This window comes from Trichomycterus rosablanca, chromosome 13 (genome assembly GCF_030014385.1).
Source record: "Trichomycterus rosablanca isolate fTriRos1 chromosome 13, fTriRos1.hap1, whole genome shotgun sequence".
Lineage (NCBI taxonomy): Eukaryota > Metazoa > Chordata > Actinopteri > Siluriformes > Trichomycteridae > Trichomycterus > Trichomycterus rosablanca.
Genome location: NC_086000.1, coordinates 32,515,530 through 32,539,912, shown reverse-complemented (window position 1 = coordinate 32,539,912; position 24,383 = coordinate 32,515,530). Strand labels below are relative to the sequence as shown.

Genomic DNA, 24,383 nt, shown 5'->3' with positions numbered 1-24,383 from the left:
GGTGAATTTGACTGACACAACACAGATAATCCACACAAAGTCAGGATACAATAGGCACCCAGGTGGCTCAGCAGGATATTCCGCTAGCACACCAGCGCCAGGATTCTGAACTCCTTGGTTCGCAACTTGGCGTTGCCACCGGTCGGCTGGGCGCCATATTGTGGGCATAATTAGCAGTGCCTGCAGCAGACACGTTTCTGCTAGGGCGGGGATGACCGGACTATGTGGGTGGGGTCTTCAAATGCTGTCGAGTCACTGTGCAATTATTTTCTTTCACAATAACATTTCACATTAATCACTAATAGCAGCAATCGTACACCAACCAAAAGAAAAGAAAAACAATCCATGTCTTATAGACTGGAAAAAGAATTAAGTTCAGCTGAAGTGTATAAATCAACCGAAGTCACTCAACAATCCAGAAAGAAAAATTACAGACACGTTTATTTACATCTGAGGAGTCTCCAACATCGGTTCACAACATCGGTGTAAGGACTCTGATTAGCAGATAGAGAGGCGCCTGTGCAGCGTACATAGGTGAAAAAGGGTTCCGCTAAGGGCTGCATGCGGGTCGGAGGAGGCATGAGCAGCATTACACCCACCTTGACTGCAATCAGGGATACACCAGCAGCGGAAGACAAATTGACTAGACTAAATTGGGAGAAAATGCATACATAAAATAGAAAAAAAAGTCAGGATACAAATGACTGTAAAGAATTTTACCTGTAATTAAATTATTCAGATTTGTATTTAAAATTCCAAATGTATTTGAGGCACTGAGTCAGGTTTGGGACGTTGAGAGTTTGTTTATGGAGAATACACCTGTATGGAAGATGTGCCTGCTGAAATACCAGCTCGGTGTCTGATATAATTTGGTTCAGTATGAGCTTGTTCAACCTTTACAAATACTGATTTGCTTTACAGGTATCAGTCAGAGTCGGATCTCACACTGGCTCCTGCAGCAGGGTTCAGACTTGAGCGAGCAGAAGAAGAGAGCTTTCTATCGGTGGTACCAGCTGGAGAAGACTACTCCTGGTAAGGTCCCATTTAACCCTAATGAGCACACCAGCTTTTAAAGAAAACCACACTGGGCACAGTTAATGCCACTTTATTTTTGCAATGCTTTCTGATTCACACTGGTGTTAATTATAGATTTACATTTGCATGTTTTTCCCCACATAGAAATGCATTTTCAGTGTTATAAATGCTTGCTTTAATTAAAGAGACGGCGCTGGTATACACACATCCTCTACATTTAAACACGTTTATAAAAGTAAAAATAAGCTAACCAAACAATGTATTTTTTTCTATTTATTCATGCATTTTTCTCCAGATTTATCGTAGTCATTTTGTCTTCCACTGCTGGTGATCCCTGATTGCATTCGAGGAAGGTATATTTCCTGCTCGTGCCTCCTCCGACCTGTGCGTAGACCCTTTCTTTTTCACCCATGCAGTCTGCAGAGGCGCCTCTATCTGCTAATCAGGGTCCTTGTACAGCGTTTGAAGACCCCACCCACATAGTCCGGCCATCCCGCCCTAGCAGACACGGTAGCCAAATAGTGTCTGCTGCAGGCACTGCCAATTATGCCCACTAGATGCCGTCCAGCCAACCGGTGGCAACAACGAGTTTTGAACCGAGGACTTTAGAATCTCTGTGCTGGTGTGCTAGCAGAATATCCTGCTGCGCCACCTGGGTTCCCAAACAATGTATTTTAATGCATATGTGGGGTGCTAGTAAAGCTAAGGCAATGACAGTGTTAACAAAACTTGTTTCCTGTTGTTGATGCATATATGCCGTGTCTTAAATGGCACTCACCTTTCTCTTTTAGACATTATGTAGATTCAACAAGATTATAATTTTTTAAATACAGTTTTAACTGATAATATTATTATATAACAATCTAGCAACTGGTGTTTTTTTTTAACGTATTGTAGTGTACATATTTTTTTTGCATTTACATCCACACTAACATTCTTTTTGTTAAGGTTTTGAACCGCTGTCCTCTGTGTCCCAGGTGCTACTTTGGCAATGAGGCCACCCCCCATGGTTCTGGAGGACATTGTAGAATGGCATCCCAGTGCTCCCCCAATCAACTGTAGCCCTGGAAGTTTCCGTCTGCGAAGAGGGAGCCGCTTCACCTGGAGGAAAGAGTGTCTCGCAGTCATGGAGAGGTGGGTATAGTGCATAAATAAAAGTGTAGTTGGAGTCTTTATCAGTTGAATAATGCAGCAAATGAGGAAAGAAAATGAATGATGTAGCATTTTAGAGTATCAGGATATTTTCTTATTACTGCCCTGTCACAATTATTCAACCCCTTCATTATATATGTTTGTGTGACCACAATTGGGGTTGCAACATGAATAAACCATTGGGAATAACCACTATTAATTAGCTTTAGAAGGGATGTGTTATTTAAAAACACCACCCAGAAATTCAAGTGCTCAAACTGTGTTGCAACCATGGTCAAAACTAGGAAGCTACGAGAGGAGATTCGATAGCACTAAAAGGCAATGAGTATAACATTTCCAAGACAGTAAACACTGAAGACACTATTGGGAGAATTGTGCGGAAGCTTCTAACTTATGGTGCATCAGCAAACCTGCTTGACTGTATGAGAAGACCCAGAATTTAAACCAAAGGCCTGATCAATGCTTGAGAGAGCATCAGAAACTTGTTAGCATTCACCAAAATTGCTTATTAGAGGATATTAAAGGGTGTTCTACCAAATACTGAGGCTAGAGGTTCATAACGGTTCACATGGACACTTGTCGAGAAAAGTAGATGCTTTTCCATTTATACTCAAAATGTAGCTGTGTGTCTGTAGATGTGTTACTGTATAGCCTGTTGGAGTGGGGTCAGAACTTCTAGCCATGTCCCTATATTGGGCAAATTTGCATAAAGTTGTGCTTTCCAGCTGAACGTTAAATGTAAAAAAAAAAAAAAACACGAAAAAAAAAACCCCAACAACAACAGTTAAATCCATGATAACAACATAGAAATGTGAAGAGCAGAGAGCAAGAAGTTGAAATTGGTCCAGTTTTGCATAAAAGGCATAAAAAATGTTTTGTTTGTGAGAATCTCAGTGGGTTCTAAATGAGAAAGCAGTTCAGAAGCAGCCTAACCCAATTCTGCTCACAGTGTGAGTCTCTAAGTCTGGGCTGGCAAATTCCTCAGCGGTGTCAGTGTTGAAAGGCTTGATTTGTCCCCTGTTAATTAGCTAATTTTAAATTCCTAATGAGTGTAATGAGCTGAATCTGGTGTTTTACAACACGGTCAAATATAAACGAGAAACAGAACTAGAAGCAGTGCTAGCTGTTATGTTAAGTAACACGTTACTGGACTAGTACTAAGAAGGTTGCTGGTTCAACTCTCACTACAGTTAGTTTGCCATTGTTAGGCCCTTAAAAAAGCCCTTAACCCTCGATTGCTTGGATTATTAATTAAAAATTGTATGCCGCTTTGTATGATTTGTTTGTTTATTAGGATTTTAACATCATTTACACTTTGGTTACATTCATGACAGGAGCAGTAGTTACTCATTACACAAGGTTCATCAGTGCTCAAGGTTACATCGAACACAGTCATGGACAATTTAGCATCTCCAATTCACCTCACTTGCATGTCTTTGGACTGTGGGAGAAAACCGGAGCACCCGGAGTGAACCCACGCAGACACGGGGAGAACATGATGCAAACTCCACACAGAAAGGACCCGGACCGCCCCACCTGGGGATCAAACCCAGGACCTTCTTGCTGTGAGGCAACAGTGCTACCCACTTAACCACCGTGCCGCCCTGCTTTGTATGAAAGCATTTGCTTAATGCCATAAATGTAAATCTCAGACAATTTTAGCGGACTTGAAAATTACATGTAAAACAGCATTTTGATTTGATTATAATTGTGACTGTATTTTGATTAAGATTTTATCGGTAAATGATCCAGATAAGAAATGCACAATTTGGTGGGTAACATGGAGCTGGTGGTATTCACAAAGAATTCACTTGTATCCATAAAACTGATTGGCTGATTGAATTTTAACACCAGCATTAAATGAAAATAAACCAGTGTGTTCAAAAAAGGTGGAATTGTTCTATTTTAATTTTTGTTGACTTATATAGTGGATAATATTTGCTTTAAGCTAAACTAGTTTATTGACAATCCAATGTGTTGCTTTAGCTATTTTAATGAGAACCAGTACCCTGATGAGGCGAAGCGGGAGGAAATTGCCAACGCCTGCAACGCTGTAATACAAAAGCCAGGTGAGATTCACTAAACAGAAAAGTACATTTAAATATTTCACAAATATAATGACATAAAGCTGGAATTGCTAAACTTGCTTGGTAACATGTTGGTATAGGAAAGAAGCTTTCTGATCTGGAGCGGGTCACGTCTCTAAAAGTCTATAACTGGTTTGCTAATCGGCGGAAAGAGATCAAGAGAAGAGCAAACATAGGTAACGTTGAAGCCCTGTGGGGAGCATGCTGTCTTTTAAACACATTGCAGTGAGTCATTTAACTTGTGCTGATTGGTTGGAATGTGTCTGATTTTGTTAGTACTGGACACATAAAAGTATTAAAGTAGATAATGTCAGCAATATAACATTTCAAAATCAATTCTTGTGTTAGCAATCAATGCTTGTAGATGTTTTTATCCATAATCACACCCATCCATACTCTTACTGACTGATCCATACTCTCAGCGAGCTAATCCACCCACCTGTCTACACATCTCTCCCCCAACCCATCAATCCATATGTCCACTCACTCACCCAATCATTCATAATCCCTCAGCCATCCAATAATTTATTCCCCCACACATTCAGTTGAGTGTTAGCTTTATAAAGCTGAGTTTACTATTTTCATGTCATTCATTTATAAATTAACGAAATCTTTTCAGTGATAAGTGGCCATGACAAAGGGTCTGTCCGAAAACCTAGTGATCTCTCTACATAGACGCATTTATGTCATCCTACACACTCCCGAGAAGAAGGCTGTCCAAATTCTTAGATGCCTTAAAATGCTGCCTATTAGGGTGCCTTATTTTGAAGCGATAACTCACTAAATAATGAGGGAGCATCTGATGCTTTCTTAGCGGTGAAGCAACATTTCTGGCCAAAGATTTTAAATATGGCGGACGAATGTAAAGTTAGGAGTTCTTTTCAAATTAAAATAAATTCTAATAGATTTTTTATTTGTATAAAGGTGTACAAGTGTCATTTATTTGCAAATTCGGGTTTGCCAGTGACAATTTAACGGTTTTTAGGACACGGAGGTAGATTGAGGTTGTGTCGCCTCAGCCTATTGGTTTTAATGGCCTGAGGCTAACTGTTATTGCTGTCTAAGTTGTGTATCTGAATAACCTGCCTTATAAGTTCAATGTCCTATTAGAATCCGCTCTACTGAGGCAGCTGCCCAGGTAGGCAGTAGGCAGCAAGGCAGCTCACTAGGTTTTCGGACAAACCCAAGTCACAAGTCGGTCAGCGGTATTTGCCTTTAGCTCATGTAGTTTCTCTATCACTGTTTAGATGTTTATGAGTCCATGTATCAGTCTGCCCTGACCTCAGATGGCAAGGTGTGTTTTTTTCCAAGAAGCAGCAATCCTGGAGAGTCATGGGATAGACGTGCAGAGCCCAGGCGGTCACTCCAACAGCGACGAGATCGACGGTAATGACTACAGTGAGCCGGGTGCTGAGCAGGGCTTAGGAACAGTAAGATCTGATGTTTTTACACTGTTACTACTTAAACCAATTCATAACCAGTCATGTTTGCCTTAGAATAACAGAGCTGTTATTATATTCTTATTTTCTAAAAACAAAAAAAAGGAGCAGTAGGATTCAGTAGAGGGGAAGTATTATCTCCCAGGAGATGTTTCCAAGTGTCTGCATACTATGTAGTCTGTATTGAACTTAGACTACTGCATTTTAATTATTAAAATTATTACCCCTTAAATTAGGGGTATCTGCTAACAAGTTGAATAATACAATAATAGCATGAATGATTTAGCAATGCAATCCCATCTAACTGAGTAAAAGTCAGAACACCCATTTGGTGTACAATATATGTTTGAGTTACGTGTTGCCATTTTGGCATTTGCCATTAGGCGGTTTGTTCGTTTCTCTTAATTAAAATTCACTTGTGCCTTGTGGGCATTAATTTGCTTTTTAATAGAACATGGTTTCTCCCTGACTTGCCAGCTCCTCTGTTGGCAAACCTGCTATTTTTCTAAACTGTGACACTTATTTTTTGGAGGGAACTCACCTGGTTTTGCATGTATTTTGCTGTTTTTTTATGTTTTTGGTCACCATATTTATTTGCGAGTATCCTTTTTTTGTGAGCTTTTTGTATGGTTCTACCTTGTTCAGACATCTTGCACTTAGATTTGCAACAGTTTCTTTCAGTGAAAGACGGGTCTGGACTGCAGGCAGGCCAGTCTAGCACCTGCGTTCTTTAATTATGCAGCCATGCTGGTAGAACATGTGTGGAACATGGCATGCTCATGTTGTGTTGAGAAAAGCAGGAATGTCCCTGAATAAAAAGTTGTCTAGAGGGCAGCGTGAAGCATCCATTACTAAACCATAAATGTCTGTCACAGATATTCAACAGTGTTTTTTGGCCTTGTTATTTATGCACAAATATTTCTCTGGATTAACTAAACCTTTGGTTTGAATATTTAAAATTATTGCAATTTTTGTTATGTAACAGTGTTTTTAAACTGTTGGATTATTCGCTGATGTAAATTTGGCATAGCAATGAGCCTCTGCCCATCTTTAATCATAAGGGCCAAGATCTTTTCAGGATGCTGCTTTTATACTAAAGCTTGATATATGTTTTTAAACATTATATTAAGGTTCCTAGTTCTAAATTGCCCTCCTCTCAAATTTATTTTAAATGTATAATATGCATAGATTTCATTCTAGTTACACTGATTTGTTTAACTAAGGTCAAACTGGGTTTACAAATCAATTTTTACTGTTATTTACATTTCTACTGTATGTGTTCAGGCTTTATCAAATCATCTCACATGCTGCTACTTATTAGACCATTTAGCCATGCAGCAGGCGATTGTAGTTGCCCACTCTGCTCATTGGTTTCTCAGAGCAGCCCTTGATTGGGATCACCAATCATTTATAGAACACTTTGTTTGCGTCTATATCCTACAGAAATGTAAACTTTCTTAATCACTGTTTGGATATTTACCAGGCCGTGTATCAGTCTGCCCTGACCTCAGGTTATGGCAAGGTGTGTTGCAGAGCCAGGTTAGGCAGAAGTGTGGGGTATCAGGCGGTTTAAGTTTTATACTGATAATGTTGTCTTTTTTTAGGATGAGAGCATGGTAGCGAGCGAGCACCAGGACCCCATCAGTCTGGCGGTGGAGATGGCAGCTGTCAATCACAGCATCCTGGCATTGGCACACCAGGGACGAGGCAGAAACAGCGTCAAGGTTGAGGTGCTGGACGATGACTGAGGATACCTCACTCACTCACACACTCTTAAACATACTCACACACTGTATCTGCCAAAGGGTGAGATGGACCTGGGGTAAGGAGGGGAAAGGGTAGGAAATGATGTGACTTTAGGACCTGCCCTGAATTATAATGCTGTTAAACACGCCTGTATAGACGTCTCCTTCATTACTCGAACACATATAGTGTAGGAAATCATGTCAAGGCCCTGATGTTTTATTATTTAAATTTTACATAGGTTCTATGTAACCTCCTCTCCAAATCTGGTCATTTCCAATTCCCGATTGTGACTCCGCTGGCGCTTACACTACCTCCGTTCTGCACTGTAGCGCTGTAGACCATCACCTGCCCCCATGACATGCCGCCAGCCACCTTTTATCACCTGCCAGTACATTATACGGCTCTGTGTGGAAACCTGAGAACTACGCTATACTCAATGTAAATATCCGCCCCCATTCCCAGTAGAACAAGGTGCTTGGAGGAGGCCGTCAACCATCCTGATTACCTGACCTCACAAACGGCTTGTGCTTGCACTGTATGACTGATATGGAAGACAGAATTTCTATCCCTCTTAGACAGAAAGCATGGCCAATCAGCTTGTACCTGCTGAATGATGGGTCAGATGCTATCCTTAACTGGGAAAGGTGTGTTTTTAATTTTTATCAATTTCTTTAATTTTTATACCCAGCTTTTCTCCCAATCTAGTGTTATCCAATTACCCCCATCATATTTCACCTCTACTGCTACAGACCTTAGCTCCTAATGAAGGAGGGCCATAACTAACACGTGTGCTGTAGCTGATCATTTCTTTATACTTGCGCCAGGCGGGTTTATTTGGAGATTTGTATTGCACACAGAAAGTCACACACCAATCCCCATCATCCCCAAGCTAGCTAAACCTATTTACTATAAAAAGTTGTTGCCCCCTTATTTTTTCTATGTTTGCATACATCACACCTAATGTGTAAGATCTTTATTTTGAATTATTTTAGTTAAAATCAGTTAAAAAATGTATCCTACGCCAACTAACCCTGTCTTAAAAAAAGTAAAAAAAAAAAAAAACCCTAGTTATTTTATTACCCAGATTTTATTGAAAATTGGTCTTAACTGGACTTGTTTAGATTTTACAGAGCTGACAAAAATCATCACTTTAATGCAGGATAGAATATGAAAGTTGTTATATTAGCCTAAATCATTTTAAAAAGCCAATTCTCAGCCTCTGGGACTTTAGTGATCTTCAAACCTTCCAGAAACTTGAAACATGTGGCAGGTTTAACAAAATTCCTGTAACAGCACATCAGCTTATTATAGAATCACAAAACAACCCAGACCAAAAAAATAAAAGAAAAACTGATTCTGTGGTTGGTGTGTCAAAACTGACTGATCTCTCAGTTTTGCTCTCTACTATTTTTACACACAGGGCAAGTTGGTGTTGGATAATAATAAGTAAAAACAGTATTTTGTGTGTACTCAGATTGTTTTATAAATTCATTTTAAGTGTGAGATTTGCAAAGACAGAAAACGAGCAGGACGGGGGGCTTACTAAAATACTTTAATGACTGTAGGTGGATCTATGAAATATTTATTTTAGGGATGTTTAAACCAGGCCAGCTAACGTGGTTACTACTAACCCTAAATGCAGTAAAATGTACATAAAATCCATTTATAACACTAAAGTCCTCTGCACAATGCAAATACTCTGGGTTACCAGTTTTGCCCTTTATCTACATTAACTGACTGTTAATTAAGTACACCACTATACAGGTGCACTTTATAGGTTCACTATTACACACTCTAGCCCGTCTGTTACTTATTCATAATTGAAACGGACTGCTGTAGGACCATCACTGACCGAATGTTAAGTGGTACATCATTCTCAGCACAGCAGTGACACAACATGGCAACAACACAGTGTTGTCTGGTGCTGGTATTGGTGTGTCAAGTAAAGCCGCAATGCAAAAAATGGCACTGATGAAGGACAGGAGAAGTCTGAGTAGATTCATAATGACAAACTGTACCATCACGGTAGTCAATGTTGGTGTTGCTGTTGTGCTCAGAATGGTATATCAATCCTGTTGTTCTATTGTATACCTCCTGTATACATCTGATAACCTGGCAACCCAGTGTGTTTGCAACTAGGGATGGGCATTTTAACCACTGTTATTCAAATATCCACACTGGTATACAAATAATTTTGGAATGTGAATCATTTATATTTAATAACATTTAAACATAACGTTTAACATTTAATTATTGTGTGCAGCTCTAACAAGTAACTATTTTAAATTTGGATTAAAATACTGTAGACAGATTAGATAAAATTAAGTAAAATTTAGAATCAACAAAAATATATCTGATTTAGGTTGTGTTTTAAAATATTATTATTATTACAATGTGCAATATCTCTCACTCACTTTCTTAACTGCTTATTCATTAGGGTCACGCAAGGCGCACACAGTAACACCCTGGACGGGGCGCCAGTCCATCGCAGGGCAGACACAGACAGACAGACAAGACACAGACAGACACACACACACACACACACACACACACACACACACACACAGGGCAATTCAGTGTCTCCAATTAACCTGACTTCATGTTTTTGGACTGAAACCCACGCAGATACGGAGAGAACATGCAAACTCCACACAGAAAGTACCCGGACTGCCCCGTCTGGGGATCGAGCCCAGGACCTTCTTACTGTGAGGCGACAGTGCTACCGACTGAGCTACCGTGCCGCCCTGTGCAATATCTAAGAATGTAAATTTAAAGCAAATGATTACATAATTAAAAAACATAAATAGACTTAAAATGCATCAAAAGCTATTGGATTGTTCCTTTAATCAGTTCAGTCTTTTTGTTGACTAACATTTTCAGCTACTCAAATCATTTACAAATGACATATACAACACCAGACTGTCATACTAGGATTTGTTCAGATATCTGAATAACACTGTGCCCATCCCTAATATTTAATCCTTCAATGACTTGTCCTTAAACACAACATCCAACATAAAGCTACACAAGGTGCCATTCGTCTCCTACTCCAGTTCCTCTTAGTAAAGTTAGTGTGATGAATATTATTTACCTCTCCCCCTGTTCTCAGTATTAAGATCAGGCACTAGCATCAGTAAAACATATGAGCCTTACAAATGATCACATGCTTCATCACTTGACCAGGGTTCGGTCAGCTCTCAACACAGTCTACTTCAAAAGCAATCGGACGAATGCTGTTAACTGTACCATGTGTAACCTCAGTTTTTATTACTTCTGTATTGAACACTAAAGAAACTCATCAAGCAGCACTGGACTGGATGATCTGTGTAAACATATACAGCGTGTACAGACTCTATACTGTAGTACTAAGGTACATGTCAATTCTGTCTTTTTATAAATTCCACAAGATGGTAAGTTGTGAATGATTATATCCTGATTACTAATGGACAGAACTTCAGTGGAATGAACCACTTTAATAAATGATTCATTAAACTTTTATTCTATCCACTGTAACTGGCATTATCAGTAAGAACTCTCACAATGGCACTTTAAGGCCTAAATGGAGAAATATATATATATATATATATATATATATATATATATATATATATATATATATATATATATATATATATATATATATATGATTTTGAACTCCTTTCTTCTTAAGCTTGTATTTTATTCCTTTATCTGGCAACTTTTTGATCTGCAAGTGGAAACTACAAGTCAAAAACTACTCAATCTCCTCTAATTCCTAATTATCTCGAAAAGCTGATATTATTGTAAAATATTTTTCCAGTCATGAATAAGCTTTTGTGATTGAACACTGATGAGGCTGCTGTATGCTTCCATGAATGTGCATCTAAAAAGAAATAAAATAGAATGTTGCTTGTAACCTTGACGGTTCAGCACGGTGGGAGTAAATTATTAGCTGACCATTAAAATTGGGCGCGCAGTGAACACAGTAGTTAGGACTGAAATTGTTTAAGGACTTTTTTTAATGCATTTTCTCCCCATTTTCCTCCTGATTTAGTGCACTCAATTTTTGTCTTCCGCTGCTGAGAGATACCAGATTGCATCCAAGGAGAGCACGTCGCTGTACACTCCTCTTCTCGCCCCTGCTTTCTGCACAGACGTCTCTTCAGGCATCCTTACAGGGTCCTTACACAGCGTATGAAGACCCACCCACCCACACATAGTCCGGCCCCCACCCTGCAGATACGGTGGCCAATTAGTATCTGCTGCAGGCACTGCCAATTATGCCCATTAGATGGCGCCCAGCTGACCGGTGGCAACACCAAGTTTCGAACCGAGGAGTTTAGAAACTCTGTGCGGTTGTGAAAGCGGAATATCCCGCTGCACCACCTGGGCGCATTCCAGGACTTTTTATGTAAATTAAGATAAAATTGGCTTTATATTACAAAACAACAAGCTATAAATGTAATCTTTAGTTCATTTAATCTTTATTAATAATAACTACTGTGTAACTGCACTGTATGGTTTGGTGTATAATGCTGCCTGCACCTTATCAAATGATTTGTGCCTCCAACAAGACAATAATGCTAAATATAATGAACACTAATAAAAACAGCTTGTCTGCATTAAGAAAATACAGTAAAATATGTAGAAAATATGTAAAATATCTAAGCTGTATTAATACTCTCCCCCCCACCCCCCAGACATTAGATAATCTTGTACGTCCAGACGCCTGACCAATAGCACCACTTATATTTGAACCGCAGATCTCAATGGTAGTGGGCTAGTGTACTTTACCACTGTGCCACCTGAGCACCCTAAGCTGTATTATTACTCTAAAGATCATTTTTACCCCATTGGTCATTAGTTAGTATATCCTTCCAACCGCTCACAAACTAATTTTCTCGGCTGTGCAGAGGAGCCGGCACATCTGGTTCAGTAAGTGACTTTTCTTCCTCACCCCTTTGATTTAACATGGATTTTTAATCATTTGGAAGCATCGTGAATCTTTACGAATGGTAGCATAAAGCAGCCTTTATAGCTAAAGATGTAATATATGTTCCATTTACACCAAATGAAGATAAAGATGTTAGATGTGCTCATTTAAATCTGCAACAATAAGCTGTAACTTACCTGTATAGGACTGCAGTCGCTTCAAGTGTCGCTCATCTGAAAAATCTTTGTCTACCATTAAATATTCTGTTTCAAACTTAGCTTTAAACAAAAGTGATTTTAAATTGGAGTCATTCAGAAATGAATTACTTTTAAAGGACAACCCCCCGTGATGGTAAATTTTTTATTAAGAATAAATTCCCTCAAATCATTCTAGGGTTTTCAAGTGGAAAGGGAGCTACACTGTCTCCTAAAACTCCTGACAAGTCAGTGTACATGACCTGAAACTGCAGTACATAGCTTTTTATTTTTTTATTTTTTATCATAAGCATAATTAAGTCAGTAGAAGAAAAACCCTCTGAACACAGTGTTCTTGTGCTTCTGTAGGTCACACTGGGTGCCCTTAAATATTCATGTGTAGTAATTGTGTAATACTTAACCTTAGGCATTACCTGAACATGCAGTGACTCGTTAATACCAGCCAGCACAAAATGTTCTTCCAGTAGTTGCTTGCAATAACATTTCTTCAATAGAGATGTCAAAATCTACAAATATCCAAGAAGTTACATACTGTAGCTGTAAACACTGGAAGCAGTCTGAGGCTTCTGGAATCCCATCTAGAATAGATTTTGGGTTAAATTCTGCAATGCTAAGCTCCAAAACACAGTTAAAACACACACACACATCAGGAATAAACCTAGCTGACTACTTTGGATGAATGAAAATGTGTTTTATTTATTCCTTCAGTAACTTTAAGCTAACTATAAAATGACTGCTTCAGTGTTGGTAACATCTTAATTCAGTCTGAATGGGGTCATTAGCAAAGGTGCATGAATGCAAAAGCTCAAATGTTCATGTATCAGGAAAAACCTAAACCTCCTCATTTTAATTCACATTTCAAATATTAATGTACAATATATTTGGAGCCGGTTGTTCATGTACCATTGGAGTATAAAATACTCTGAGGCAGATTGCCCTTTTGAACAAGACCTCTTTATGGTGGAAAAAGAGAGATAAGCATGAAACCCAGAAGCAGCATCTGACAATCTTAATACACTCAGCATCATAGATGTCCCATTTAAAACCTGTTTTTTTTTTTAATTGTTTGCAGTATTGATAGTTTAATATTGTTGACCTTTTCTTAATGATTAAAATTAGAATGTCACAAGCATTGGCAACATTTCAACAGTTAACCCATTTACATAAGTCTGACAGCCTTGACCTCACCATTATTCATTATAAATCACAATCCCAGTGTTTTGATTTTTATTTTACTTTTTGTTCCTAATCTGCTTGTAAAAAAAAAACCCATATTGCACCACAGTTAGTCTGAGGTTACAGTGTATCACAAAAGTGAGTACACCCCTCACATTTCTGCAGATATTTAAGTATATCTTTTCATGGGACAACACTGACAAAATGACACTTTGACACAATGAAAAGTAGTCTGTGTGCAGCTTATATAACAGTGTACATTTATTCTTCTCTCAAAAAAACTCAGTATACAGCCATTAATGTCTAAACTACCGGCAACAAAAGTGAGTACACCCCTAAGAGACTACACCCCTAAATGTCCAAATTGAGCACTGCTTGTCATTTTCCCTCCAAAATGTCATGTGATTTGTTAGTGTTACTAGGTCTCAGGTGTGCATAGGGAGCAGGCGTGTTCAATTTAGTAGTACAGCTCTCACACTCTCTCATACTGGTCACTGAAAGTTCCAACATGGCACCTCATGGCAAAGAACTCTCTGAGGATCTTAAAAGATGAATTGTTGCGCTACATGAAGATGGCCAAGGCTACAAGAAGATTGCCAACACCCTGAAACTGAGCTGCAGCACAGTGGCCAAGATCATCCAGCGTTTTAAAAGAGCAGGGTCCACTCAGAACAGACCTGGCGTTGGTCGTCCAAAGAAGCTGAGTGCACGTGCTCAGCGTCACATCCAACTGCTGTCTTTGAAAGATAGGCGCAGGAGTGCTGTCAGCATTGCTGCAGAGATTGAAAACGTGGGGGGTCAGCCTGTCAGTGCTCAGACCATACGCCGCACACTACATCAAATTGGTCTGCATGGCTGTCACCCCAGAAGGAAGCCTCTTCTGAAGTCTCTACACAAGAAAGCCCGCAAACAGTTTGCTGAAGACATGTCAACAAAGGACATGGATTACTGGAACCATGTCCTATGGTCTGATGAGACCAAGATTAATTTGTTTGGTTCAGATGGTCTCAAGCATGTGTGGCGGCAATCAGGTGAGGAGTACAAAGATAAGTGTGTCATGCCTACAGTCAAGCATGGTGGTGGGAATGCCATGGTCTGGGGCTGCATGAGTGCAGCAGGTGTTGGGGAGTTACATTTCATTGAGGGACACATGAACTCCAATATGTACTGTGAAATACTGAAGCAGAGCATGATCCCCTCCCTCCGGAAACTGGGTCGCAGGGCAGTGTTCCAGCATGATAACGACCCCAAACACACCTCTAAGACGACCACTGCTTTATTGAAGAGGCTGAGGGTAAAGGTGATGGATTGGCCAAGCATGTCTCCAGACCTAAACCCAATAGAACATCTTTGGGGCATCGTCAAGCGGAAGGTGGAGGAGCGCAAAGTCTCGAATATCCGCCAGCTCCGTGATGTCGTCATGGAGGAGTGGAAAAGCATTCCAGTGGCAACCTGTGAAGCTCTGGTAAACTCCATGCCCAGGAGAGTTAAGGCAGTTCTGGGAAATAATGGTGGCCACACAAAATATTGACACTTCAGGAACTTTCACTAAGGGGTGTACTCACTTTTGTTGCTTGTGGTTTAGACATTAATGGCTGTATATTGAGTTATTTTGAGGGAAGAATAAATTTACACTGTTATATAAGCTGCACACAGACTACTTTTCATTGTGTCAAAGTGTCATTTTGTCAGTGTTGTCCCATGAAAAGATATACTTAAATATCTGCAGAAATGTGAGGGGTGTACTCACTTTTGTGATACACTGTATATTTCAATCAAATGTTTCAGTTTAAGGGAATCACGAGGGAATCTGACCGTCCTGTTGATCTGTCCATGTTCAATATGTGAATATATTAAAAATATATAAATATTGTATATGATTATATAATGCAAATACTGTTGTATTAAAATAGTTAAATCATGTAACTCCTATATCAGAATTTAGTGCCTTTTTTGGACAGTAGACTGTTCAGTAATGGATATGTATGCTTTATTACTTTTTTAAAACTTTTTTTGAAACCTTTGTTTATTTTAGTACTGTATCTTATAGAGAATAAAGACTGATCAATGCCACATCAGCTGTGAATTCTAATTTTTAGGGAGTTGGGGTGTGTAATTAAAAACTTTTTTGCTAGTTAGTGCTTTCATTTTATTTTCATTAACTGCTTTATCCTGGTCAAGGTTGCAGTAGGTCTGGTTCCATCAGAAAACACTGAGTGCCATGCAGGAATACCTTGGACAGTGCGCCAAGCCATTGCAGGACTTCACCACCTCTGTTCCTCTTCAATATAGCCAGTCATGTCTGTGTAAATGTCCAGCTGACCGATAGCATCCGGGTTTGAATTTCAATGGTGGTGCGCCCTGGCGTTCGGTGTGAAATGAACTGAAAATGCACAGCTGCTCAAAGACAAATTCACATGAATTATAGGACAACTGCATTTATTGTAAATAAATAAATTAAACTGCAAGTATTGTAAATACTTTTAAACATATTAATGCAATTATGACTATAAAAATTAAACCACAGTAAGGCCTATGTAACGTTATTCATATAACTAAAAACTTAAATCCATGCAAATGAAGACAGCCAGTCTCACATTAATATAAGATAAATCAGTTCACTTTTTATTTCTGCTTTACAGGGAGATTACTGTACAGTTTATATAAAAGAAGTTATAAATGAATTATTATACATGATTACTCTTTGGATATCAGCATAGAATTGCAAATAATTAAATTAATCACAACGTTGTGCTCAGATTGGAGTCTCAGAATGCATCTATGTACAAACACACAAACATACTCTGCAATATACACACAAACAATATCAACAAATCAGACGATGATTCTGAACTGTAAATCACTGAAACTCTACGAAGAGGCACATACAAGTGTCCGAAACCGAAAGCACTAGACAGGGAACTGCACTTCAAACCAGTAATAATTCAATGAAGAATAAGAAATTCAGCAGGTTTCTGAAGAGAGTAAACCTGGCCTGCAGAACCCAACATCAGGGGCGGAAACACAAACAAGAGAAGAACATTTTTAGCTGTGATGATATGGGCTCGGCAGCTGCAACAGAGCTGAAAGGCCACTTTGTAATTGCTTTAATATTGCTCTGGGTTTTATAAGACCTTAAAATGTTACAAATATGATGAGTATTATTAGTAGCACTAAAACATACAACTAAACAATTGCAGAGCAAAACCAAACTTGAGAACCATAGTTACTGAGTAATGGCCATAAATCTATGATAAATTGCACTTTAAAATCTAGTAAACTCGGTACGTTGCCCTGGTGATACCCACGCTGGTCAGTAAAAGTATGGCTGTAAAGGGACTTCCTTCATTTAAAAAGACATTACCATCAAGGATCAGGTGTTTCTCGATTCTGGTCCAATTTTGAATAAAATGTATACTATTTTTCTATTTAGTACATTTAGGTTTCACAATGCACAGGTTATGTAAATAATAATGAATGGATTAACACTGAGTGTCTAAAGAAAATAATGCAACAAGCAAATGATAAATAATGAACTACTGACAATTTTTAAAAATGCATTAAATATGTACAATGTATTAAATATGTACCCAGTGTTTTATTTTTTTGTTTATTAATCAGGGACCAGAATGTCAAACTTAAGCAGCAAATGTATGGGTATGTCAGGGTGTGTTAACTTATTCTTCGACCCCAAATGTCAGTCGATGTCAAAAACAGACATGCTGTCAACCCATAATGCCTTATTGGGTTGTGTTCTTGTGTACTTGAACTGTGATAGTGTTGGTTTAGAAGTCAACTAAGAGCACCTCTCGTAATTGGGCTCAGACAAGTTGTTTCTGGATGGAGAAATCAGTGATGTTTAATTAAACTAGGTGCAGAATTTGTGGAAAAAGTGGGGAAAAAACTCTGGGACCAGGACTGAGAAACACTGTTAGATCTGTAGGACTTATGGTCATAGTAACAGTTAAAGGTTGGCAGCATTGCAAACAAAAAAATCACTGACATTCTATAATTGCTTTCTGTTACATGTTTAACACAAGAGCCATGAGTAAGACACAGAATTAAAAATGTTAATCACATAACTGCACTTCAATATGATCAGAGCAGCTTCTTGTGGTGCTTCTTGTGGTGCTTCTTGTCTATATTCTGAAATGTTTTGATGCACAAGGCAGATGCAATACAGATAGAAAGATTACTAGGAGCCTAGGCGCAGTATTTGCTACCTACACATGTTTTTTTCTAAAGAATAATCACATTAATAAATAATACTTCGTGGAATTTAACCGCTTCACTGCTCCTCTTATTAATGAAATGTAATGGCTTTCAATTTCAGCACCAAGTCCTATAAATGCAGACCTACATGGTTAGATTAAGTCACTATATAAATAAAAAAAAACACCCACTAGGTGAGTACATATCCACATAAAAGGTGCAATAACCATTTTAATTCAAGGGAACCTTAAATTCTAAAACCAATATAGATACATATAATTGTTGAAATCATTTTAATAATTCAATATCTATTTAGGAAATCACATTATGACTTTAAGACAAAAAAGCAATGGTATAACCCATCGTTCCTGTGTGCAAAAACAGTAGCAAATCAAAGGTATGTATTCACAGCTGTGTGCATGGTTGATTAATGAAGCAAAATGCTCAATACTTTTTATGGAATGACTTTCATTCAACTTAAGTTTCATCATGCAAACAAACAGCCAGGAGTTAGTACATCCACTTCCATAGTGTCAATGTTCCCACTTTTGTAGCTTTTCAGTTTTCATTTACTTACGTATACTCAATATCTGTTAATACCATAAATTCTATAAGCTGTTAGTTGCATTAAATCAATAAATGTTAGACCCTAGAACATATTTAATTGGCACCCCCAACATACACGGATGTCAGTGCAACACCTCATATCGGACTTCTTTCGGATTCAGAGGCAATCAGGGAGACTCAGTGCAACATCTGCAGGACAGCCCAGTTAAATATGTGCCTAGTGCACACTACACCTCATGCAAAAACTCAAACAATATGTTCGGGATTAGTTTTCTAATGAATGCATGATAGCAAGCACTACGTAATCACTGTACGGAGCTCACACCACAAGAGATTTCAGCGCTGACACAAAACACCAGATTTAAAATGCTAAATCTTTCAAAAATAAATAAAAATGTATTTGTATGTTAGGATGAAAATAAAAGTCAATAATAGACTGCTGTTAAAAGTGAAGACTGTTAAGGCAAGGTACTATTTGGGACACCTAAGTATTTAGTATTTGTGTTTTTTCTGGTGCTCTCATTGGCTGCTCCTCACACTACATGATGCCAAAAGGGTTCTATATAAATTGCAATTTTGTATTTCTGAAAGACCATGGTTAAAAAATAAAAACAAAAAGGTGGTCAGAAAGGCGCTCAGGTGCTACGGCAATCCAGCACCCCAAGGTGCCCAGTGGCTCTATACCTATTAGCTACAATCACTGCTCCCAATCCATCTTTTTTTCCATTTTCAGGTTTTTTCTGGGTTTTCCCCATTTATCTCCCAATCTAGTCCAATTCCTGATCACGAATCAACCACTGATCTAATCAATGGGAGTCTGATCACCCCTATCTCACTGTCCTCCTCCCAACACGTCCAATCTGTGAATGCTTCTATCACTTAACAGTGTTGGTCCCACACATAGAGCAGTATTGCGTATGGAGAGCCACGCTAAGCTCCATGTGATCCCCCGCACACACTTGCGCAGAGATTTAAAATAAAACCCACAGAGGGATGAGACCCTTTCCGACCTTTCCTACTTTAAACAAAGGTGTTTGAGTGGATGGTGTTGCGTTGAGGTCGATGGCTCTACTGAGATTCAAACTCGTGAGTTCGACTCTGCAGCGGTGTGCTAGTGCATTAGACCGCTGCGCCATTCGAGCGTCCAAGGTTCCCAGTTTTAAATGACTTAACCTACCTTGCCTTCACATAGAAAACCAATACATTTCGTAATATGTGCATGCAGCCTTGTGTGGCAGCTTAGGATGCAAAACCTTCTTAAATCCACCTAAGCAAACATCTCTGACCAATTCCTGAGATGACTTTGCTCTGAAAAAAGGCTTTATCACTAGTGTTAGGAAAGTAGGAAAGATTTATAGAAGAGGATGGCTTTAAACCACAAGAAATAAAACCTGATCCACAAAGGCACCGTCTGGAATGTCAGCACACATTTTTGACTAAACAGGAAAGACCAAGCATGCATAATCACAGAAAGTCAACAAAAGGACTTGATCAAATCAGGGCAGAAGAATAATAAGTATCTGAGCTCAAAAAGAGCAAGCCTTATTTTCCTAGAGTTTTAGTTTAAGGTCTCGAGGTGACCCATTGCACTCCCACAGTTTATACAGTGTTAAGGTGCTACACTCAAAGTGAGCAGCTAAGCTGGTGTAGATCCATTAGAGGTGAGAATGAGGGAACGTTGTGTTACCTCTGTGCCGAACTGAGCACCAGGATCGAATTGTCAGCAGTCTCTGGGTGCAGCAGGGGTGAGTCTCTGCTCATCTTCCATACTTGAACTGAGCGGTGCTGTTTAGCTGTCCCAGGACTTGCGGTTCTCTGTTTTCTGATTGCCTGAGCCAGAAACTCCTTTGATCCGGGGGACAGGAGGTGAGGACTCTTCGATGCGCCGATTCTCCACATTGCGTCTGGACACCTCACATGGACTTACTCGGTCTGGCCGTACCAGCACACCAAACCCAGGATCACAACGAAAATACTGACGGCCTCGTACTGACCCATCGTTTTTCCCTGGCAGAAACATAAAGTAACATCAGTATTGTTCTTAAATAACATGCCATTCAATAATAATGCAATCTTTCCATACAAAAACAAATATATGACCTCTTTTATTATTATTTTTTTATTTTTTTGCACTTTCCCCCCAATTTTCCTTCCAATCTAGTCGTATCCAATTACCCGATTGCATTACGCTTCCTCTTTACTGATGTTGACCTCTCCGACGTGTGCAGTAGCCGACTGCATCTTTTCACTTGCACAAGGCGAGTTCATATGTGGATCAGCTTTGTGTACAGAGAGACACACCCTGATCCCTTTATACCCCATTTCCGTGCAGGCGCCATCAATCAGCCAGCAGAGGCCGTAATTGCATCAGTTATGAGAAATCCCCTCCAGCATCCAACCCTGAACAACAAGCCAATTGTTGTTCGTGTAGGCATTTAGTCTGCTGGTGGCAGACCTGAGGTTCGAGCCGACAAGTTTACGATGTAGCATGTTTTACCGCTGAACCACCTTAGGCGAGGACCTCTTTTATAGGACCTCTTTTATATGGTATAATAAAATAAAAAACACATATTTTCCTAAACAATAAGTTTGTCTTACCATATTAATTAATTATTTATCTAGCAGCTTTTTTGCAGTTTTTATTTTACACCATGTGCACAACACATTGGGTAAAGTGCTTTTCTTCACATATCCCAGCTTGACTAAATGCTGGGGTCAGAGCACAAGGTCAGTGCTCAGCCAATTATATGGCAGCCTACATAAAGTTAAGGGCCTGGCACATGGGCCTAAAAACTGAGTGCTTTGAAGAGCCAGGATTCAAACTCATAATCGACCATTGTATGATTGTTCATGTTAAAGGTGCACCTGGGAAGAAAATTGCTTTAAACAGAAAAACAGTGCTAGTAAAGCTTTGCTGTTAAATGTATTATTATTATAAATCAAATATTGTTTTCTGTAAACAAAAATTTTCATTTACATACCTGTCATTTTTGTATTTTTATTGAGTTTTAAAAATTGCAGAAATCAATGCAAGACTACCTATGTTGCACATGGGCAGTGAAATTGTAAGCTTTCAGTCACTTGTCTAGACCTCTAGAATAGAGTTTGAGCAAAGAAAATAAGCCATTACACTTGAGACCAAATGTCAAAAAGCATTTTGACTGACCTGATGGAGTATCCAGCTCCACCCCAACCCAGATGCCATCTGAGAAGTCTGTGTTCCCAACATAGCGAACCGTCCCACATTTATTGTTGGCCACCATGACGCTCTCCCCTACTTTGAGCCAGTAAGGGAGGTCAGTGTTTCTGCTGACATCCTTGTCAGAGGTGATGAGTTTGCTTTTTTCTTCTTTATCCTTTTCATTCTCAGTCTGAATGGGGTTAAAGGACTTAAGGTTTGAGGGTTTGACTTTCTGCAGGGAGAAAGGGTAATCTGTAGCAGCTTTAGGTACTATTGTGGGGACAGTTACCAGTTTAGTTTCAGAGTGAGAAGAAGAAACTCCATTCTTGGAAGCAAGCTGTAGGTCTTTTGAGTTTACGTTCTGCTGATGTTCTTCCTTCTTAAGCAGGCCAGCTTGTGTAGCAGTATTAGAGATGCTAGCAGGTGAGACTAGAGCATCCTGGGACACATCCTCCCCCCGTCTGGAAGTCTCTGGTGCTCCTTGGGTATTGGGGCTCTGTGTGAGGTCTGCACAGGCAGCAGAGACATCAGACAGGGTTGCAGTAGAGATGCTGGTGGAGAAATAACCACTGGACGCTTCACTGATAGGGCTGAGGGGCAGGTCATGAGAATCATGCATTAATGAGTTAGGGGCATCAGGGTTGTCTGAGGGTTTGTCAGAGCCAGGACTTCTCCCCATTACTTGCACCTATGGGAAGGCATGACCACAAAATAAGAGTTTACCCACATAACTGACAACATGCTAAAATTCGTGCTAAATTAAAGATGTATAAGAGGAGACATGCAGGAAACGTGGATCATGCAAACGTCTTCCTTCTTAATTTGTTCCTAACATATTTGCTAGTATATTTCTGCAGAAATGATTTGACATTGTACCTAACTAGAGATGCATGAGTACGGATACTAGTATCGAGTATTAGCCCGATACCGCGCTCATTAACTCGTACTCGCAAACGAGGCTCCGATACTAAACATCCGATACCGTGTACCTAGTGCACGTTGCTGGGATTTTCAACCTGTGGGGCGCGAGTGCCTGACCGGGGGGCGTGACATTACGAGATTTTTTTTACTTCTAAAACTAAAGCAATTCATTTTTCACCCACGGGAGACAGATTGAATTATTCTCACTGACCACGCTCACACGCACGTTTAATGTTATTTAGTTCCGTTTGAAAAAAAAAAAAAACCCTTCAAAATAGAGCTAACAGCGAAGATAACCGGATACAAAAGCAGCGACCGCTGTTATAGGACGTGTTTGTGTTCAATACTCTGTTCACAGTGTCGATCCAAGTGATTCAGGAGTCGACTCATTTTAAGCTTCTTTTCTCAGTCATCTCTCCGTGTTTACTGTTATAATGAATGTTGCGGTTGTAAATAAACACCAACTACTACAGAACATTTTGTGCGACTCGCTTACATTATAAAGCTCAGGCTTAATTATACTGGTTATTACCACAGAGCGGGAGCCGACTCAGAGTCGTTTACGATTTACCGAGGTGAACCACGAATGTATGTGCTGATAGAATCGGCTCAGATGGGATCGGACTGTATTATCCTTTTAAAGTAAATATTTCAATCAGCAGAATCGCATCGCATGTATGATGTGCACAACGTTAATTACGTGCGTTTATTAATGAACGTTAACGTTAGCTTGTCAGAAGCTTTCTCAATGATGTCTGTGCGGTGTTTTTTTTTTTTTTTTTTACAATTAGTGATGGCAACCCAAGCAACTGTTCCACTGCACTATTTTACACTAAAAACTACACTATTCCATAATGCTCCAGATTGCATCATTCTAAATAGGTATCGGTATCGGTATCGGCGAGTACTAAAATACATGTACTTGTACTCGTACTCGGTTGGGAAAAAATGGTATCGATGCATCCCTATACCTAACACATATTATTATTATTATTATTATAACAATATAAAACATTAAATTAAGGATGACAGGGTTTTTTTTGTGTCTGACTCTTAAGGGGACAGATTTTACAGTTTTACTTGACCAAATAATTTATTACATGCATACATTTATGAATCCATGCACAAATCATTCGTCAATAAATTTCTTTGATATTTTAGGATAATTTAAACTAAAATTAAGGGATCATGGGTCATATAAAAACATCAGTGAATATAGGCAAAGAAAAACTTACTGGTTCTACTCGAACTCTGCGTTCATCAGGCGAGTTGCTTGTCTGCATCATGATACGAGGCATATGCTGAAAAATCAAAAGTATCTTATTAAAATTAAATATTATATTAATAATGTGTATCGGATTCATTAGTTTTTTTTGTTATACTGTATATCAAGGGACACTTTATAAATTATAAATTTGTTTGCTTATATGGGCTCGGTGGGTAGCACTATCGCCTCACAGCAATAAGGTCCTGGGTTCGATCCCCAGGCGAGTTTGCATGTTCTCCCCGTATCTGCGTGGGTTTCCTCCAGGAGCTCCGGTTTCCTCCCACAGTCCAAAAACATGCAGTCAGGTTAATTGGAGACACTGAATTGCCCTATAAATGAATGGCAGTGTGTATGTATGTGTGTCTGCGCTGCAATGGACTGGTGCCCCGTCCAGGGTGTTACTGTGTGCCTTGCGCCAACTAAAAAGCTGGGATAGGCACCCTATCCAGCACCCCCCGCAACCCTAATTGAAT

At 39.3% G+C, this 24,383-nt stretch overlaps 2 protein-coding genes across 8 annotated transcripts in view; one reads left to right on the top strand and one right to left on the bottom strand.

The window, feature by feature from the left end:
• The window catches only part of hmbox1a (homeobox containing 1a), a 29,549-nt gene extending 18,636 nt beyond the window's left edge, over positions 1 to 10,913 (top strand). Inside the window, exons 4-10 of one of the 7 annotated variants that reach the window (XM_063007513.1) lie at positions 922 to 1,032; positions 2,013 to 2,169; positions 4,174 to 4,256; positions 4,355 to 4,450; positions 5,592 to 5,704; positions 7,318 to 7,443; positions 10,085 to 10,913. In XM_063007513.1, coding sequence (XP_062863583.1) covers positions 922 to 1,032; positions 2,013 to 2,169; positions 4,174 to 4,256; positions 4,355 to 4,450; positions 5,592 to 5,704; positions 7,318 to 7,443; positions 10,085 to 10,168 — 770 coding nt within the window. In that variant the 3' untranslated portion in view covers positions 10,169 to 10,913. Of the gene's footprint in view, positions 1 to 921; positions 1,033 to 2,012; positions 2,170 to 4,173; positions 4,257 to 4,354; positions 4,451 to 5,585; positions 5,705 to 7,317; positions 9,024 to 10,084 lie in introns of those variants that run through there. The other 6 variants (XM_063007512.1, XM_063007511.1, XM_063007515.1 and 3 more) reach the window with 6 other exon arrangements.
• A 5,451-nt stretch (positions 10,914 to 16,364) lies between these two features.
• The window catches only part of kif13ba (kinesin family member 13Ba), a 71,569-nt gene continuing 63,550 nt past the window's right edge, over positions 16,365 to 24,383 (bottom strand). The window contains exons 38-40 of the mRNA XM_063008062.1: positions 23,879 to 23,944; positions 21,708 to 22,410; positions 16,365 to 20,548 (exon numbers count right to left, since the gene is read on the bottom strand). Coding sequence (XP_062864132.1) covers positions 20,331 to 20,548; positions 21,708 to 22,410; positions 23,879 to 23,944 — 987 coding nt within the window. The 3' untranslated portion in view covers positions 16,365 to 20,330. The remainder of the gene's footprint in view (positions 20,549 to 21,707; positions 22,411 to 23,878; positions 23,945 to 24,383) is intronic.